This window comes from Gymnoscopelus braueri, assembly GCF_963280865.1.
Source record: "Gymnoscopelus braueri genome assembly, chromosome: 18".
Taxonomy (NCBI): Eukaryota; Metazoa; Chordata; class Actinopteri; order Myctophiformes; family Myctophidae; genus Gymnoscopelus; species Gymnoscopelus braueri.
The window spans coordinates 28,409,149-28,422,607 of record NC_137618.1 but is presented as its reverse complement, the minus strand read 5'-3'; the positions used below and the strand labels follow the sequence as shown (position 1 = coordinate 28,422,607).

The 13,459-nt window shown below is 42.1% G+C and overlaps 2 protein-coding genes across 7 annotated transcripts in view; both read left to right on the top strand.

Annotated features, from left to right (window-relative positions):
• LOC308106087 (collagen alpha-3(VI) chain-like) overlaps positions 1 to 13,459 on the top strand; it is a 91,841-nt gene that overhangs the window by 16,263 nt on the left and 62,119 nt on the right. For 5 of the 6 annotated variants that reach the window (XM_080457105.1, XM_080457107.1, XM_080457106.1 and 2 more), the window contains 4 exons: positions 2,416 to 3,012; positions 3,804 to 4,397; positions 5,829 to 6,458; positions 6,579 to 7,169. In XM_080457105.1, coding sequence (XP_080313231.1) covers positions 2,416 to 3,012; positions 3,804 to 4,397; positions 5,829 to 6,458; positions 6,579 to 7,169 — 2,412 coding nt within the window. The remainder of the gene's footprint in view (positions 1 to 2,415; positions 3,013 to 3,803; positions 4,398 to 5,828; positions 6,459 to 6,578; positions 7,170 to 13,459) is intronic. The other variant, XM_080457111.1, reaches the window with a different exon arrangement.
• On the top strand, positions 7,310 to 13,381 carry LOC308105783 (collagen alpha-3(VI) chain-like; the record flags this gene model as incomplete). The annotated part of the gene is made up of 6 exons (XM_080456710.1): positions 7,310 to 7,903; positions 9,638 to 10,237; positions 10,406 to 11,008; positions 11,327 to 11,920; positions 12,051 to 12,635; positions 12,771 to 13,381. Exons 1-6 carry the CDS (start codon positions 7,525 to 7,527, stop codon positions 13,379 to 13,381), a joined length of 3,372 nt encoding a protein of 1,123 aa, XP_080312836.1. The 5' UTR covers positions 7,310 to 7,524.

Here is a 13,459-nt window from a genome sequence, read left to right as displayed (position 1 = left end):
CTTATTTTCTATCAATTACACACCCCATGAAGCCCACCCCATTTTTTTGTTTTTGTCGCATTCCTAAGCCAATAATTTGATGACCGGCGGAGTCTCGTACTGAGTCTCCCACTGAATAATAATAATAATAACTTGAAATGGGGCTAGGGCATGGAGAGCATTATAGGTGAGGAGGAGTAGTTTGTAAGTGATGCGGAACTTAACCGAAAGCCAGTGGAGTGTGAGGGTGGGGGTGATGTGCTGCCAGCGTTTGGTGCGGGTGACCGATCACTGACCGATGACCTGGTCATAAAAATATTGGCTTAGGAGAAAGCCAAGAAATCTCCATGAATTCAAGGCTTCATTGGGTGTGTAATTGATAGAAAATAAGTCATTCTTTGGGTGAACAACTCCTTTAAGGGTATTTTAACCACAATAACCCTTCTTCACATCCACCAGCAACATTAACACCACTTGTTTATGTTTGTCACGAATTTAATACTCCCATAATATTTTTTTAAAACACAACACGGTTTGCATGTGATTGATACTGCTACTGCATCTCAGATGAGGGTTTATGATGGCAATGATGGCTGCAAAGGTATGCCTGTGCAAAGCCAGGTCATATGAAGTTACGCTTGAGCATGACCTGAGATCATCTAAGTCATGTGAAAAGTCCAATGCTTTTTATTACAATAATTACTGTATTGGCAAAATAAACAGTAAGCAGTATAAGTTACAAGCCAGCATTTTTAAATAAGATTAGAAGTTAATAACTTCTACGATTTCAAATGAATGGCTTATAACTCAGATATGTGTATATAAACACACAGACAAACACACACGCACGCACGCACGTATGCACGCAAGCGCACGCGCACACACACACACACACACACACACACACACACACACACACACACACACACACACACACACACACACACACACACACACACACACACACACACACACACACACACACACACTTTGTGAGCAAAACCCTCACAGAAAACAGAAACAAACCCTGTTTGAAATCTAGTGTATGAACTGACTGTCATTTCTACCAAATCTCATGAGGAGAGAACCAGGTGTCAGTGATGCCTGGTCCTTCAAGGACGAACGTTCCACATTAAGTCAGCGAGCTTTTAACAATAGCTAACCACCCACCACTGCTTGTGTCTTGTGTGTGTCTTCATCAGTTACTGTCTCTAAAACTGTGTTAAATATGTGCAATGTTCTATAACTGGAACGGTGATGAAACTTCCTGGATCCATCCTTGGCCTGCTGCAGAGATGATTTAGGGAATCCATTTATATATATATATATATATATATATATATATATATATATATATATATATATATATATATAGTTCAATAGGAGTGAGACATAATAATTCATTGTGTTAGTTACACTGCTGGCCTAGAGTGCATACAAATCCAAATTAATTTGAATGATCAGTAATTATGAACTCTTCCATTAATCCGTCAATTCACAGCAAAATCCTGAGTTTTTACTCTGCAAGTGTAAAAAAGGGACTCTGCAAGGGTCCATATTTATACTGTCTGAGTTCAATTTATACTCCGGATTTTGCTGTATTTGCAGAAGGAGTGAGTGCATTTTCCGGCAGCGGCATGCACTCGCTGTCCCTCTGCATTTGGACTTGAATACAAAGTAGGAAACTGCGAAGCAGCAAGGATGGACCACAGTGCCATGACTGGTCAATGTACCTGAGGTCTGTAACATGAGTCTGCATGGAGTGGCTGAACTCAATGGAGATAGTGCAAGTTATGTACAGATTATACAGTAGTTATGTGTATAAAATATTAATATGAATAGCAGACCTAATCCATAGGCCATGGTGTTTTACTCAAAACTACACTACATTAGAATAATTCTATTTCCATATAGATACACATGTAAGATTGTATTTATAACCAGTATTGTTTATTTCACATGAACACATTACACGTTTTCTTATTCAAACTCAAATTCAAAGTTCAACTCATGTAGAGAGTACTCTTAACCACACGAATCCCTCTTCTGAGACACTAGGGTTCTGTTATAATAGGTGACCATTCAGCAAATATAGGTGAAAAAATAGGTAAAAAATAGCAGATCTACAAACTCACAACGCTGATGCCTTCTGAGCTTGTAGATTGTCTATTTTAATTATTTGACGTACATCAAAATATATAAGGTGGTTGGTTAACTTAGAGAATAACTTCATCACTCCTTGGTTCAGCCTACATGCAGTATAATGTGCTTTTGTGATGTTTTTTATGACAAATTGTGTTCACTATGTATGTTAATTTACACATGCAAAGAAGTGCTAGCACGTTGTCTTGTTTCCTTCTTTCTCACTGTTTTAACGCTTTCACATGTTGCATTTTGTTTTGTTTTGTCTCTCTCTCTCTCTCTCTCCCTTTAAAGCACAAGAATCAGCCGACCTAGTACTCTTAATCGATGCATCACAGAACGTTGGAGCTGCAAACTTCCCCCGTGTGCGTGATTTGGCTTTGAGACTCGTTGAGGGCCTTGATGTGGGCAGGGACACTATTCGGGTGTCCCTGGTCCTGTACAGCAACGACCCAGAGGTTCAGTTCTATCTAAATAGCTATGACACCAAAGCCGCCGTCCTGAGCGCTCTGAAAGGCCTCACTTTTTCGGGGGGCGACGAGTCAAACCTGGGTGCGGCCTTGGAGGAGGTGGCTGAGAGCCTGTTGAGCCAGACAGCCGGGGGCAGGGCGGAGGAGGGCGTGCCCCAGGCCGTGGTGGTAATCAGTGCTGGGCCATCCACCGATGATACCGGTGCAGGTGAAAGGGCCATTAAGCAAGCCAACGTTCTGACGTTTGGTGTGGCGGTCGGTAGCTCTGCCACCGCTGATCTGGAGACAGTTGCAACAGATAAGAGCTTTGTTCTGTCAGCCCCCGATTTCAGAGCAGTGGCAGGTATGGGTGACCAGCTGCTCCCATACATTAACGGGGTGGCCCAGCGCACCATTGTCGTTCAGAATGAGTTCACAGAAGGTATGTAACTTTTCTGCAAAGGGGTGGGAGTTGGTGGTGGAATGGGGCTTCTTGCAAAACATAAAGCTTGAGAAAGAGGTTATTATGAATCTTGTAATGTGCCAGGTAAGAATTGTTTATATTAAGGTCCATACACACAGGGAGTTTTTATTTAGTGTGACAAATTCACATGAATTCGAACTGTTGTTTGTGTCATGAGGAGTAGATCCACACAAAACGCAAATATTAAGCGGCGATTAGTAACATATATTTTTTTAACATGGTCGATTTTACGCAGCGAATAAAGGCATCAACCTGTATGAATGAGGCATCAACTATATGAATAATCTGATGTGAAATAATCACAGATAATTAATTCATTAATACATTTTCTGATAATTCTATACTGTATGTGCGTCGCTCCTGATGTGTAAAGACCTTTAACATCCTTGCTTTCCTTTCTTATTATCATTTTGCTTCATCCTGGAACCCAAATTGTGTATTATTTGGTTTCACATTTCATACTCATTATTTCAGCCATCAAAAACTGTTAAAATTCAAATTCAATTATTCCCATTATAAATAATGATTTTTTATATTTGAATTATACTGTTGAATCTATTTAATGAATTATGTCCTTTCTCTTCAAACTACATTTTGTTATTATGTATCAATAATGTTTTATACATTTAATTATCATAGAATATTTGTTCCTGACTTTTATCTATTACTATTTTTTAGAGGACCAACAGATGTCACACAAAGTAATTGTATGTTATTTTCTATTGATGCAACTTTATTTTGTCTTTCAGCGTTGGAAGTTGGAAAGCGAGACATCATTTTCCTCGTTGACAGTACGATGGGCGCCACAATCATTAACTCCATGCGAGAGTTCATCAGGAGGTTTGTTGATGCCATGCCAATCGGACCGGATGAGGTGCAAGTGGGTGTTACTCAGTTCAGTAATGCCCCTCGACTGGAGATGGACTTGAACACCTATGGCTCCAAAGAAGAACTTACTGCGGCTTTGGGCAGAATCAAGCCCAGACCCGGCCAGACAGTCAACATCGGTGCTGCCTTGGACTTTGTGAGGACCAACATGATTCGAGCTGACAAGGGCAGCCGTATTCAACAGGGTGTGCCCCAGCTTGTGCTGCTGCTGACCAGCAAAAAATCCAGTGACAGTGTGGACCAGCCTGCCGAGGCCCTCCAACACATGGGGGTTCTGACTCTGGCTGCAGGTTCTAAGTCTGCTGATGAGCAGGAACTGAAACGGATTGCCTTCGATGAGAACTTGGTCTTCATGCTGAAGGACTTCCGCATGCTGCTTCGCAACCCCAAGATGCTTATTTCACCACTCTCCACTCTGACAGGTGTGGTGGTGACAGAAGGACCCACAGAGCCAGGTAATGCTCCAACTACTGTCTAAAAACATGCTGTGTGGCTTCTCTAGACAGTCATTCAACTCTGATGAGTGTACACACATGTCCATTTGGTTCCAGTTGTACACTCTCTGGAGTTAAATTAACACTAAAGAGTTTACTTTGTAGTCACACAAGAAGTTGATTTGATAACTGTCTAGTCTCATTAGCAAGATGATTGGAGATCTCCGCCTACTGATATGTCTGGTGACATCTAAATTCAATGTAGGGGCTAAAACTGGGTTGAAACAATTAAGAGATGAAATAAATAATTGCATTGCAGAACCAGTGCAACGACTTTGGGGCGATCCTTTTGATGGTAGCAGGACAAAGCAGTAAGCATAGTAAATATTCAAATATGTTTTGACACAGAATCAAATATTTTGTAGTCATGATTCACCAGGAGCCTGGATGGCTTGGTTCCAGGCTTAAAATAATGTATATAAATATTTTCGGAAATCTCTATGGGAAAAATGAATGGGTTTCCTATCTATGGCACCACAAAATGGCCGCCACTGCTATGCCCTATATCGAATTAGATTTCCCCAGAACGTTTCAGTATAGGCTACATGAAACTATCCTACATCTAACATTTCTTAACTCTTTGACTGCCCTTGACTCGATAACGCGTCAATAGCTACTTTGTCCAGTTGGCCGTCGACGCGTTAGACGCGTTGGACGCGCGTTCATTGTTTAATCTCTGATCACGCTATTCTGCAATGAATCACTCTAAGTTTCAGGTTCCACTTACTTCACCCACCACTGCATCCGGTTTTATGACGCAAATTCCGTTTCCGGTTTTCTTTTTTTTTCCACGGTCATTTTCGGCCAGAATAGGGAAACACACGGTTTTTCACACGGTATAAAAAACGATCGGAGACCTCCCCTTCTATAATCTATGGTCTGGGTGACGAACAGTCATCGCCGTCGTGTATCACATCGTAATTTTCGCCGATCAGAGAATCTGAGACCACTTCACATCCGGTTTGATGTATTTGACTGTTTGACTGGGTGTGAGGGGCTCGAGTGAGTCAGCGAGCTGATCAAGCTGGCTATTTGCTGCTCTCTAGTGGTGGAACGATCGTATGGGTTCAAAAGCCCAGCTTAGACAATCTATATGAAAATTAAATAACAAAATAACAAAACAAAAAAACACGAAAATCGCTGGCACTGGGGGAGTACTTTATGAAAATACTCTGGCAGTTAATTGAATCATTGAGTCATTTTCATCGGTGTCAGAGTTTTGTGCTTTTATTATTGTGAAGACAGACTGAAAACTTATCAGCACCCATGTAAATCCAGGTGGTATGTGTTGTAAACACATTGATGGAAGTTACAGGATATCCTGGAAGAAAATAACTCAAAAATCCGAGGAGAGTGATAATTGAAGATTTGTTTTGTTCTTTGTGTTTTCAGTGGTGGAGATTACAACAGTACAGACTCAAAGAGTTGTCCGTGACATTGTGTTCCTTGTTGACGGCTCCAGTTATGTGGGAACCGGCAACCTGCCATACGTGAAGGAGTTCATGAACAGAGTGGTTAACCAGTTAGAGGTGAATCCTGACAGAGTTCAGATTGGCCTCATGCAATTTGCTGAGCGTCCAAGGATTGAATTCTATCTGAACACCCACCGTACTAAGCAAGAAGTGCTGGATGGTATCAATAATCTCAGGCTGTCTGGAGGCTCAATCGTGAACACTGGAGCTGCCATGGATTACGCTCTGACCAACATGTTCCAGCGTGCTGCAGGGTCACGGAAGAGGCAGGGTGTCCAGCAGGTGCTGATTCTGATCACTGGTGGCCCGGCCCATGATCAAGTAAAGAGTGTTGCAGACAAAGCCGCTTTAGCTGGAGTTCTGACCTTCACAGTCAGTTCTGGACAGGCAGATCCCGACTTGCTGAGTTCAGTGGCTTTCGTTCCAAACTTGGCTTACCATGAAAGCAGCTTCTCTAGCTTGCCAGATGTTGCTACCCAAATCTATACACCACTGATAACAGTTGTTGGTGACACAGAACAAGGTGGTAGTGAAATTGAAATTGAAGAAGGTGAGTTTTACTTTAACTGCAAATAAATGAGGATTTTGTATTGATTTAAACATCCGATCACAATGTGCTGAATATGAATAGTTACAAACTTGTCACTATGTGCAACTACTTTTCTTTCAGTTGTCACAGGAGCTGAGAGGGACGTTGCCTTCCTGATTGATGGCAGGGACAATGTTCGTGCTGATTTCCCCTACATCCGGGATTTTATCATCAGAGTCATTGAGCCACTTGATATTGGAATGGACAGAGTGCGAATTTCAGTTGTCCAACACAGTGAAAGGCCAACTCCCAATTTCTACCTCAACACCCATCAAACCAAAGATGAGGTGCTCAGAGCTGTCAATGGTTTACAACTGGCTGGGGGGAGAAGCCTAAACACAGGAGCTGCCCTGAACTTCATGAAAGACACTATCTTGTCTGAGCAGTATGGCAGTCGGGCCGCACAAAATGTTCCCCAATTTTTGATTGTTCTGACTGGAGGCAGGTCAAGGGATAGTGTGAAGGAACCTGCTGGTGCCCTGAAGACAGATGGAGTGGTGCCATTTGGTGTTGGTGTGAAGGACGCAGACCCGAAGCAGATTCAGGACATTTCCCACAACCCCTCCTTTGCCTTCAATGTGAAGGAGTTCAGTGAGCTCGGCACTGTCCAACAGAAGCTCAATACCTATGTGAGCCTTCCCAAGGATCAGCTACAGACTGTCATAGATCAAGGTAAGCACAATCTGTGTGTGTGTTGTCCGTCTTAAATCCAATGTTTTGCCTGATGCTTCACTCTTGGCGCTGTACCAAGATCAAGTGTATCACAACAATGCCCTTTGTTTGTTGTGTCTTAGTCCATGGTGAAACAGATGTAAAAAGAGATGTTGTGTTCCTGCTGGATGGTTCTGATGGCACAAGAGATGGCTTCCCAGCATTACAAGCCTTTGTTAAGAGTATAGTCGAGAGGCTGTCTGTGGGTGAGAACAGAGACAGGGTCTCTTTGGTTCAATATGCTGAAAAGCCAGAGGCCATTTTTTATCTGAGCTCTCACAAAACAAAGGATGCCATTATCAATGCCATAAATAATATGAGGCACAAGGGTGGAAGGAGCCTCAACACTGGGGCAGCTCTTCAGTTTGTGAGGCACAATGTCTTTACCACCTCCACCGGGAGTAGAAGACTAGAAGGTGTGCCTCAGATGCTGATTCTTCTAAGTAGCAAGCAGTCCAGAGATGATGTTAAAGGGCCAGCTGCGGCTCTTAAGAAACGTGAAATTGTCTCCATTGGGGTTGGAGTGGGAAATGCCAGTCTCTCAGAGATGGAAATGATTGGTTTCAACACAGGTTTTGCATATAAAGTCACTGATTTCTCTGAGTTGTCCTCAATCCAGTCACAACTTGTAGCTACACTCAGCATGTCAAAAGACACAGAGGAACCTGTGGCCTCTGCAGTCCCTGATTTAATAGGTAAGAATGTCAATACAAATATGCTGAATACGTGGCATACAATATTGTTCTCTTTCAAAGAGCTGTGCTCTGTTCTTTCCCTCCAGAATAGCCAGCATGAAGTTGCAGATCAAAGTTTCTTGTGTATTATTTTACTTCCTTCCCATTTTGTTTCTCATTTGTCTGTCTTTCTTTCTTGTATTACTATGATGTCTCCATCATTTCCACACATTTCTTTTTCATTTGACCATTGGTGGATGAAAAATGCCTCTCCTGACATCTTTTTTTGATGAAAAGATGGTTCCTTACTAGTTCTGTTTGTAATTATTCTTTCAGAACAGTGGCTTGGAGCTATAGAACCAACCCTCAATTTTCCAGCTTGTCACTCATGCTGATATATATGCATGAGCATTGTCAAATACGTTCTTCTTTCTAAAATGTTCTCCAAAATGTATTTAAGTCTTAAACCACCGGTCCATTTCTATCTATCACATAGTTGATACAGATGGCACCAAAAGGGACATAGTGTTTCTCCTTGATGGTTCAGACGACTCCAGAAACGGATTGCCAGCCATGCGAGAGTTCATCAGAAGAATGGTAGAAGAGCTAGAAATAGATGGGGACAATGTCAGAGTAGCTGTGGTGCATTACAGTGACCGTGCCACAGCTTACTTCAACTTTACTACTCACCAATCAAAAAAGGCTATCGTCTATGCCGTGAGAAGCCTGCGCCACAAAGGCGGAAGTCTACGGAACACGGGAGCTGCTCTTCATTTCGTCAGAGACTATGTGTTTTCCACTTCATCTGGGAGCAGACGCCTAGAGGGCGTTCCTCAGGTTCTGTTTTTTCTGACTGGCGGGGAGTCCAGTGATGATGTCACAGACACTGCATCCAGCCTGAAACATCTCGGGGTTCTTTCTTTTGCCATTGGAATGAAGAACGCCAAAGAGGAAGAGCTTCTGAAAATTGCCCACTCCTCCAGATTTCTTTTCAACCTGCCTGTCTTTGGTGAACTCTTGTCTATACAGCCAGAGATCCTTGCATTTGTCCAGTCAAAAATGGGAATTGAACCCCCCACCATTATAGGTAAGACAAGTCATTGATTCAAGACTGAGAATCAAGATGACCTCCTGAGATGCCATGCATTTATACTATAGATAACTGGTCTTAAAGTTTGATGGGTTTTAATGAAACGGCATCATCTTTTGGAAGAACATCAGTCGATGAGTTTCATTGTCCTCAAACTGCTTCATGCATGTGAGGACACAAGTTTATGGTTGTGTTTGCATTCCTTTTGGCCATTTCTTCTCCTGCATTGGAGATCCTCTCTTGAATGCTTGACATCAACGAATGTACGCTCTTCCTTGAGCCAATGATAATCGTATCATTGACTGAATATTGCCAGTTGCTCTAGTATAGGTTCTCTTTTGTCTCAAATATCTCCTCTTTGTTCCCCTTTAATTGTGGAGAAGGGATGTTTTTCTTTATCTCATAGCTAATTTCAAGTGTTTCAAACATGTCTTTATCTGAAACTGTTAAATATTCTGCCATTGTATTGCCATTTTCTTTGCATGAACTGGTATGAATAATGTTGTATAAGCATGTGGTTTGACGTTAAAACAAGCATAATATACTATTGTGTATCTCATTGCTGAATAATGAATGCATTTAGTAGTTAGTAGTTGGAAGATAAAGTATGTTGTCATCTTAATGCTTGAATGGTTCCTAAACAGGTGCTTTCCATTTCTTTCTAGTTGAATTAGATGCTACACAAAGAGACATAGTGTTTCTATTGGATGGGTCAGATGACACTAGGAATGGATTCTCAGCGATGCGTGATTTTGTCCTAAGAGTGGTAGAAACACTAAGTGTTGGAGAGAGCAAGGACCGTGTCTCTGTAGTCCAGTACAGCAGAGAGCCACAGACCCATTTCAATCTCAACACATACATGGAAAAACAAGACCTTCTTAACTCCATCCAACAGCTACAGCATAAAGGGGGCAGACTCCGTAACACTGGAGAAGCTCTCAACTATGTGAGGAATAATGTGTTTGCTGACTCCTTGGGGAGTCGGCGTCAAGAAGGTGTCCCCCAGATATTGATTATTTTGAGTGGAGGGAGATCACAGGATGATGTTGCACGTGCTGCTGCAGCTCTTAAACAGGATCACATTGTTCCATTCAGTGTAGGGCCAAGGAGTGCAGACTTATTAGAGCTACAAATGATTGCACATACCCCTGCCTATTCATTCTCTGTCTCTCGGTTTGATGAACTTGGGAGCATCCAGCAACAACTTGTGTCCTTTGTGAAAAGAGTGCCTCGTCAGCCAAGACATAAAGCACAGAATGTGTTAGGTAAGATATTTTTTTCTTTTATTCTGTCATTCTCACCTTTGATTGATTGATGTGTGAAGATGTTTCCTGATATTGGCCTCATTCAGTGTTTTTGTTGTTTATTAACAATCAATATTTCAAGAGTCAATTTACAACTCTAACTGAGAGTTATTCTTGTCTTTATAAAAGCATCCATAGATAAAGCTGAATCTGTTGGACGGGATATTGTGTTTTTACTGGATAGCTCTGATGAAATGCAGAATGCATTTGAGCCAATGGTTGAGTTTGTTCAGAGAGTGGTGGAGAAACTCAATGTGAATGAGAACAAAGATCGTGTCTCAGTGGTTCAGTACAGCAGAGATCCAGCTGTCCAGTTCTATCTGAACACCTACAACACACAACAGGAGGTTGTTAACACTATACAGGGTCTGAGACATAAAGGAGGCAGACCCCTCAACACCGGGGCAGCTCTACAGTATGTCAGTGACAACATCTTTACTGCCTCCTCTGGAAGTAGGCGTCATGAGGGAGTCCCTCAGATTCTGATTCTGTTGACTGGAGGACGGTCCAGCGATGATGTCAGAAATGCTGTTACAAATCTAAAAGGAACTGGTGTGATGGCATTTGTGGTGGGACTAAGGAATGCCGACACACTGGAGCTTCAAACTATTTCACATGAGCCCAGTCAAGCTTTCTTTGCCTCAAACATAAATGATCTCTCAGGCCTTCAACAGCAAATATTCTCTGCCATTGAGAAAGCCGAACTGCCTGCAAGCATGCCATCAAATTATGGTAAGACCATAACTATCACATGCAGTGCTTCCCAACCTAGGGTCTGGGTGGGCCTTGTCTGCATAGGGCTGAGGAGGATAACATATCTGAAAAACACAAGTGTGTGTGTGTGTGTGTGTGTGTGTGTGTGTGTGTGCGCGTGTGCGTGTGCGTGCGTGCATGGGGCCTCAGCTTTTGTCAGATAAAGGGGGGGGGGGGGGGGGTGCTCCAGGGAACAAAGGTTGGAAACCACTGCCTGTGTATAGTACATACAGCATATTGACAAAATGAAAATCTTCCATCAGTAATCCTTTGGTATGACTGTTTGTATTGCCACAGATAACAACAGAAGAGATATAGTGTTTTTACTTGATGGTTCTGATGATTCCCGGAGAAGATTCCCTGACATTAAAGACTTTGTGCAGAGAATAGTAGCAAACCTGAATGTTGACACAGGCGAAGATCGTGTATCTGTGGTCCAATACAGTGACACAGCAGAAATTAATTTCAATTTGAAATCATACTCAAAGAAAGACGATGTCCTTGAAGCAATACGTGTTCTAAGTCACAAAGGAGGTTATCCTCTGAATATTGGAGTGGCTCTCCAGTATGTGAAGGATGGAGTTTTAACCCCTCTTTCTGGAAGCAGACATCTTGAGGGGGTTCCACAGATACTGGTGCTGCTGAGTGGTGGAAGATCGGGAGATGACATACTGATCCCTGTCAGAGAGTTGAAAGAGCTTGGTGTCATCTCAATTGGCATTGGTACGGCCGATGCAGACACATTAGAGCTACAGACCATATCTCATGAGCCTAATTATGCCCTCTCTGTCACCGACTATGAGGACCTTCCATCTGCTCAGCAGGATGTGTTGTCATTGTTAAAGGAGGCTTCATACCAAACACAACCAACCGCTCCCACACAATCATTTGGTAAGATGCTTTGATTGAATAACATTTTATTGAATCATTTGCATTTTAATTTAATGTGAACTGCCTGGACTGTAATTAAAGCTGACAGGGACCATTTGTTTACTTCTACAATTATTTGTCCTCGTTGCAGGTTCTGATAAAAAGGATGTAGTATTTCTTATTGATGGGTCATATGACTCTAGAAATGGCTTTGAGGGCATACGTGGCTTTATTGAAAAAATAGTTGAGAGCTTGACTCTCGAGGCAAACATGGACCAGGTGGCAGTTGTTCAATACAGCCGAGATGCCACAGCCAATTTCTATTTGAATTCATATTCCTCAAAGAGCGATGTGCTGAACATCATAAGAACGATGAGGCATAAGTTGGGAAGACCCCTCAACACTGGCAAAGCATTGGGGTTTGTTGGAAACAGTGTCTTTGCTGCTTCTGTTGGTGGCAGACATGGAGAAAGTGTGCCTCAGTATCTGTTTGTCTTCAGTGGTGGCAGATCAAGTGATGATGTTAGGAATCCAGCAAAGTCACTCAGGGACAATGGTATAAGGACCATTAGCATTGGAACAAAGAATGGTGACACGCTGGAATTACAGACCATCTCCTTTACACCAGGGTATTCGTTTTCTGTCACCAACTTCAAAAATCTTAACAGCATACATTCATCTTTGGAAGCCGTCATGAGTGGTTCTCATGAAACAACAGAATTTACAACTGTTGTGGGTAAGAATCAAAATGAGATCTTTACACTTTGCATATTAGCATGTTTGTGTTAAGTAGAATATGTAGTTATACATAAACACAGCATCATCCGTGCATATATATTGTTCTTGTAATGTTTGTTTGTATCCATTTCAGACGATTCAGATCTATCGAAAATAGATCTACAAAATGCTGACATTGTTTTTCTCCTTGATGGATCTGATGAAATGCTAAGAAGCGTAAAACAAATTCAGGACTTTGTCAGACAGTTTGTTAAACAAATAGAAATTGGGCCCAGCAGAGCACAAGTTGCTTTAATTCAGTACAGCGATGAACCCACTGCTGACTTTCTCCTAAATACGTATTCATCAGAAAGAGATATCTTGAATCATATAAGCCATTTCAGGCTTAAAGGAGGGAGGACCACTAACACTGGAGGCGCCATTGAATATGTGAAAAACAATGTGTTCATTGCCTCCTCTGGGAGCAGAGCCCAAGAAGGTGTCCCCCAGATATTAATTCTGTTGAGCGGGAGAAAATCGGAAGATGATGTACTAATTCCATCAGATCGTCTGAGAACTGCTGGAGTTGTTGTCTTCGCTGTTGGGGTTAATAAGGCAGATAGGTCAGAGATGAAGAGCCTGGCTCTCAGTCCCGGAGAGGCATACTTTATGAATGACATTTCTGACCTTAGTGTTGTGAGACAGCAGTTGCTTTCAGATGTTGCATCTGTCAAAGTTACAGTCAGCCCTGGTGTAGGTGAGTGAATCACACCATAAATGTTTTCATAGTGTATATCAAGTTGTACATGGTTTAATGTAATTGACTGGAGACTGTTTATCTTA